This window comes from Neomonachus schauinslandi, chromosome X (assembly GCF_002201575.2).
Source record: "Neomonachus schauinslandi chromosome X, ASM220157v2, whole genome shotgun sequence".
Classification (NCBI taxonomy): Eukaryota; Metazoa; Chordata; class Mammalia; order Carnivora; family Phocidae; genus Neomonachus; species Neomonachus schauinslandi.
The window spans coordinates 1,936,738-1,942,870 of NC_058419.1; the positions used below are offsets into that span (position 1 = coordinate 1,936,738).

The following is a 6,133-nucleotide window of genomic DNA, read 5'->3' on the forward strand; positions in this document are numbered from 1 at the left end:
TCCAATCCCCAAAGCCAGCTGCAAGCCCCTGGAAGCACCCAAGGCCTAGACAGGTAATTAAGGAAATTATAGGCAGCTGACGGCCACGGGCCACTGTAGTCCCAGGGGTGACTAGACAAGGAGACTACCGGGAAACACCCGTGGCCCCCTGGGGATAGGCTCCATCGGGGCCTCATCGTGGGTCCTGGTGGGGAGAGGATCTGGTTTCTGGAATCAGGCTGAAGCCCTCGGGAAGACAGGCTTGGGAAGACTCATTGGGTCAAGGTCAGGGGCCAGGAGGACCATCAGGGAAGGAGACCCACTTCCCTGTGGCCAGTAAGAGTCTGGAAGACCAGGCGCTGGTGGGGGATGGGAGATGTGTGGGCAAAATTAGGCTCCACCCTTGTAGGACCCAACTTGGCTGGAGGTTAGAGCCAGGTCCATAGAGCCAACACGACATGGAGGAAGAGCTGACCAGGACCATCACCATATGGGGAACTTAGGCGCAGGTCACTCCAAGCACTTAGGAAAGACCTTGGCCTTGGCCATTCCTTTGGGAGGGGAGTGGCAAGAGTACTGGGTGAAGCAGAGAAGACGTGTTCAGACTAAAGATGGGAGTTGAGTCTAGCTGGCCTTCTGTGACCCAGACGCGAAAGTTGCTCGCGCCACCTTTCCCGGCTAACTTTGGAGGAGTACCTGCGGCCAAACGTGCTGATAGAGGAAGAGAGTGACGGAAAGGTAGGGCTATCTGTGAGGCTTCCAGGCTCGGCTCTAGCCCCCTTACGAGCTCCGACCGGCGACTCTGGCAGGGCCTGAAGGTCACCAAGGGCCTGGCTGCCATCTCCTGAAAGGTCAAGCCCAGCCAGGTCCTGCAAGCCTATTTCTGGCAGAGGACCCCAGCACACAAAGCCAGAAGGCATTTCCTGCAAAGCCCTGAGAGGACACCACAAGGATCTTGCAGGCCCAGGAGGCGCCGAGAGGGACGGAGGGGTGGTGCCGAGGCAGGAGGGCCCCTCTCGTGTTGGGACACCTCAACTGTGACAACAATGTGGTGGGGTCTGAGTGGCCCCCCTCAGCATACCCCACACCACAGCCCATCGGCCGAGGACCCGGGAGCCACGGGAAGGAGGAACCAGGTGGGGTGGGGGGCACCGTGCACTGGCCTGCGCCTGTGTCCATGCCCCACGCTCCTGTCCTGCTGCAGGTGTTGGACCAATCAGGTATGAGTCTTCCTCTGACCGTGGGGGCCACCCCACTCACGGGGCAGTGCTCAGGGACCCCAGCAGCCCGAGGAGCCCAGACTGCCTGTCCCCGGAATGAGCGCCTCCCTCCTAGGCCTGTGGCTCCAAACCAAGATGGGAAATTCGGGCCCTGAGTTCTCCCAGGAGGACCAGAGCTGAAGCCCATCGAGGGGAGGGGTGTCAGGGAAGGTCCCCTGGACCTGGCGTGGCAGGTGGTGGCACCAACGTGGCCCAGGATACATTTGCCCACGCTGTGCACCCAGGGCGCCGAGCACTTTCTGCCAGGCTGGTCGACTGTGGAGAAGGGTCCTCCCTGCCCGGTCACATCCCATGCCACCATCAAGGCCCGGGCCAGCGATCGTGCAGACGGTGGGCCAGCAGAGAGCCGGCGGCTCCACGCGCCTCGACCCCGGTTCGGGGTTTGCGCCAAAACGGCAGCATGCAGGGACTCCCAGGGTCGGGATGGTTCAGGGACTGGCAGTGTTCCCAGGCCACTTAGGGGGAAAACGGACCGCGGTGGCTCTTTTGAATACTCCTGCATTTGGGGCAAGCCAGAGACATGACTCCCGAAGAAAAGCAAAAAGACCAGAGCCCTGTCGTCTGAGTCCCGAGTCCCAGCAGCCCGGGTGAGGGCGGCCCGCGGTGATTCCCACATCTCTGTCCCTTCCTGGCTTGTCAGCTTTGTGTTTCTGTTTCTTAATCAGGAGGCTCTGGTGCTCCTGGGCTGTCTGGCCACACCCGCCTCCCCGCTCCCCGTGTGTCTCTGTGAGGAAGACCCACAGTGTCTGTGGAGAGCAAAAGAGGTTTGTCTTGCTTTAAGATTACTAAGGTGTGACCTGTAGGTCAGGTATTAAAAGATACAAGGTGTGAGCCCACAGACAGGTCCACAGAATGGGACAGACCGCTCAGAAACAGGCCCTACTCCACATCGGAATCCATCTCAACTAAGGAAGCACCACACAGTAGCTGGGGGACAAATCATCTGATAAAAGAAATGGGGATGATGGGTTGGCCCTCAGGAAAACAACGTACCTTAGATCCTCACCTCATATTCTTTCCCAAGACAGATTTCCTTTGGCTGAAACAGGGTTTAGTAAACTATGGCCCAAGGGCCAAATCTGGCAGCCAAGTGTTTTTGTGAATAAAGTTTTATTGGCCCACAGCCATGCCCATTCATTTCTGTCCTGTCTGTGTTTGGGATACAGACTGTGTGGCCTGCAAAGGGGAAGATATTTACTATCTGACCCTTTGTAGAAAAGGTTGCCCACCCCTGAATTAAACGGTTAAACATCTTAAAAATGCAACCACACACACACACACACACACACACACACCCACCCCATGCACTCACACGCAGGGCAAACCCAGAAATGGATAGCTCTCAGATTTTGTAAGGGATTTTGTAAGCCCAGAAGCAATGGAAGAAATCACGAAAACATGTGACATAGAAAGTGTTTATCTTGTACATGAAAAAATTCAAAGGCAAAGAACAAAGAAGTTTCAAAATCACTTGCAACAAGTATGCTAAATTGTCAATGTCGTTCACGTGTAAAGTTTATCCAAACCCACAAGAAAAACACTAGGGTCTCAATAAATAAAGGTGAGGAAAAGACAGATCACTGAAAGAGAGAGAGAGAGAGAGAGAGAATTAAATAAACATGTGGGGAAATGCTCATTCTCATGAGCAATTAAAGAAATAGATACTGAAGTAGATATTCTGGACCTAGATATTTATGCCAGGTTGTTTGATTATAATATCTAATGCTGGCTAGCCTTCAGAGAGCCAGTCTTTCAGATGTACTGAGGAGCCCTTCTGGAGAACAATTTGGCAGAATGAGCTTCTGTCTGGGCACTCTCTCCTCGGGACAGGATGAGCATTACCCACCAAGATGCTCAGCAGAGCCTCATGTATGACAGCAAAACGGATCTGACTGCCTGGATCTCCACAAATAGCCAAATAATTAAGCGAATTATAATCTCTTGAGAGAATATTATTCAGCCATTAAGAATTGTAATTAGAGCCCTGAGGACTGCCTTAATACATCCTGGGTGCTGGATAAATTCGTAGTTCCCTCTTCGCACAGTTCAAGTTCTTTCTTGATTTTTGCAATAAGCACTTACTGCTTTCAAAATCTTAAAAAAATTAAACTGTATCTATTTTGAAAAAATTCATTTAGGAAGGGATTATATTAATAAAGAAAATGCTTATGTGAAGTAAAAAATAGATTACACAATTGTGCCCATGGTATAATTACAGTAATGTGAAAATAAACGGCCTATGCTAAGAAAGCGGAGTGGGAACCAGTCCAATAGGATGGAAACACTGGTTTGCACTCTGCTGATAGGATGGAGGGGGTTCCTACGTCTTCTACTTCTCTGCGTTTTATGAGTCTTCTATAAAGAGCATGCATGTTAAGAGCGTTATTTTTAAATGGAAAGAAATAAATGTTGTTATTATTTTTTTAAACCCAAGAACCTCGCCCATCTGTGCAGATCTGCTTGGCCCTGCCGGCATGTTCCAGGTGAGCGAGCTGGAGGCACATGGCAGGAGCCTAATCAGAATGGAGCGGGGCCAGATCCACACTTGCCCCAAGCTAGTGTGTGCCAGGGCCTCGTGGAGGTCTGCTCCCAGAATGAGGCGCTCTCTCGCCATGTTTGTGGGGACACATGGTGGCAAAGGCTCCCAGACTCTCCAGGGGACAGACAGGCTGCCCAGAGGCGTCCACATCCAAGGAGTCATGGGCAGTGAGCTCAGGGTCCGGGGGAGGCCTGGTGTCTGCACTGGCTCTGAAGTGGTGCTATGTGACAGAACCTTCTGGAATGATGGAAATGTTCTCTATCTGCCCTGTCTGATACGGTAGCCATCAGCCACGTGTGTCTACAGAGCACTTGAAATGTGGCTAGTGAGCCCGAGAAACTGAATTTTGAATTTTGCTTAATTTTAAATAAATCACCACTTGGGGCTAGTGGTTACTTCATTAGACTGCGAGGCTCCAGACGGGGTCTCAAGATTGCTGCTGAGGAAAGAAGTTCTCATTGGAATAAAAGGGCTCCCTTTTACTGAGGGACCCACGTACAGAAACCAAAGCAGGCTCAGGACCACTTCAACTAGGGCGCTCCCCGATAACACTGACCTAGCCCCCCGTCCGCCCAACTCTGATTTCAACCCAAGTCTCTGGAAACCTCTTGTGCTCCAAGTCCCCTGCCAGTCCCCAGAGGTGGGAATCAGGAGAAACCTCCGGCCCTTTCCTCCCACCTGGACCTTTCCCCTTCATCCTGTAGCTCTGGTTTATTGAGTTCTGCCACCTACTCAGCCATGTGACCTCGATCTCATCCCCTTCCCAACCCTGGCAATCCAGGACACTCAGCCTTTACTCCTGCATCTGAGATCCTCTTTCCCTCTATCCCGGTGACATGTGGGCTCAGATCCCGCTCTCCAGGCGGTACCCCAGGCCACCTTCCGGCACCTCCCACCCAACAGAAGGTGCATAGGCAGGGGAGGGCTTTCCAGCCAGGTGCCACTTGGCCTGGCTTCTGCCAGCTTAGGCAGGGCAGGGAAGAGAGGAGCAGTGAGGAGCCAGAGCCCCAGCTAAAGAAGTGGCCTTCTGGGAAATGACGGGGTTGGAGAGGAGACATCTGCACATTCCAGGTCTCTGCCTGCCCTTCCCAGGGAAGATACAGCCAGAGCCTGGATGCTGGGCCCATCTCAGAGATGGCACTGGTGAGGTTCCTGGGCAGCACGCCGTCAGATTTGAGCATCTGCTTTTGGTGCCACAGCCCCGGTCCCCACCTATCAGCTGCCATCTACACACACCGAGACTGCTCCTTTGTAGAGGTGACCTGAAGGGGCCATGCAGACTTACTGAGGAGTAGATCATTCCCCAACTTGCGTTGAGTCAATATCAATCCATGGTTTGTCCATTTCTCTCAGTGGGTAGATGGGGGCACAGTCGGCTCAGCTTCTGAGCTGCAGGGTCTTCCCAGGGCTAGAAGTGCCCTCGATAATGAGCTCATGTGTACAACTAATGGCCTGCCTTCCAATCTTGGTTTTGCCACCTGCTGGCTGCATGACCTTGGGCAAGTTGCCTAACCTCTCTGGGCCTCAATCTCCTCACCTGCAAAATGGGGATAGTAATGGCCTTGGCTTAATTTGGTTGTTGTTTCAACGAAGTGAGGGAATGTCGTGAAGCACTGAGAAGAACAGTCATTATTGTCACTGTCATTACCGACATTATTTAATGTGCTCGTAACCTCTGATGGAGACAGCAGCCCTCAGTTTAAACTTGGAAGGAGGGAGTGCAATGGGCATAGCCCACATACGTGCCTACAACTTGATCTGTAAGTGGGAGGAGGAAGCCGGGCCTGGCTTTGCTGACTTCAAGAGAACCAGCTGAAGCTCAGCTCTCAAAGCCCCCAGGGATCCAGGGCACTCTTGTCCCATCCACCGGGAAGGCAAGGGGCCCCTCTCTATAAGCCACGCTGGGGGAGGCAGAGGGACCGAAGCTGACCCCAGCACCCTTGGCTGCCTTCCTGGGCTGGGAGAAGATGTTCTGGGATGGAGAGTGCTCACTGACTCAGGGCCTGGCCTCTCCCCACTCGCTCACAAATGATTCAACCTCCAAAGCTCTGGCTCAGAGTCCTGAAATGTCAGCGGAGTCTCGGAGACCCACCCCTACCCTCCCCAGGCCTGGAGCAGGGAAGGGACTTGGCCAAGGTCACAAAGACCATCAGGCCCAGAGCTGGCACCAAAATAGAGCTCCTGACTAGGCCAAGACACCCCCTACCAGCCTTCTTTGCCCCTCAGGGTCCTGCTGCAGCATCTCAGCTGCCTGTGGCTCTCTCCCCAGCGTGCTCTTACCCTCGGGGGCTTCCTTCCCCAAGGGATGGCTTTCCTTCTGGCTCTGCGCAAAGCC

At 53.4% G+C, this 6,133-nt stretch overlaps 1 protein-coding gene across 1 annotated transcript in view; it reads right to left on the minus strand.

Annotated features, from left to right (window-relative positions):
* Nucleotides 1-489: 489 nt before the first annotated feature.
* BGN (biglycan) overlaps nucleotides 490-6,133 on the minus strand; it is a 22,160-nt gene continuing 16,516 nt past the window's right edge. The window contains exons 8-9 of the mRNA XM_044911901.1: nucleotides 764-823; nucleotides 490-555 (exon numbers count right to left, since the gene is read on the minus strand). Coding sequence (XP_044767836.1) covers nucleotides 490-555; nucleotides 764-823 — 126 coding nt within the window. The remainder of the gene's footprint in view (nucleotides 556-763; nucleotides 824-6,133) is intronic.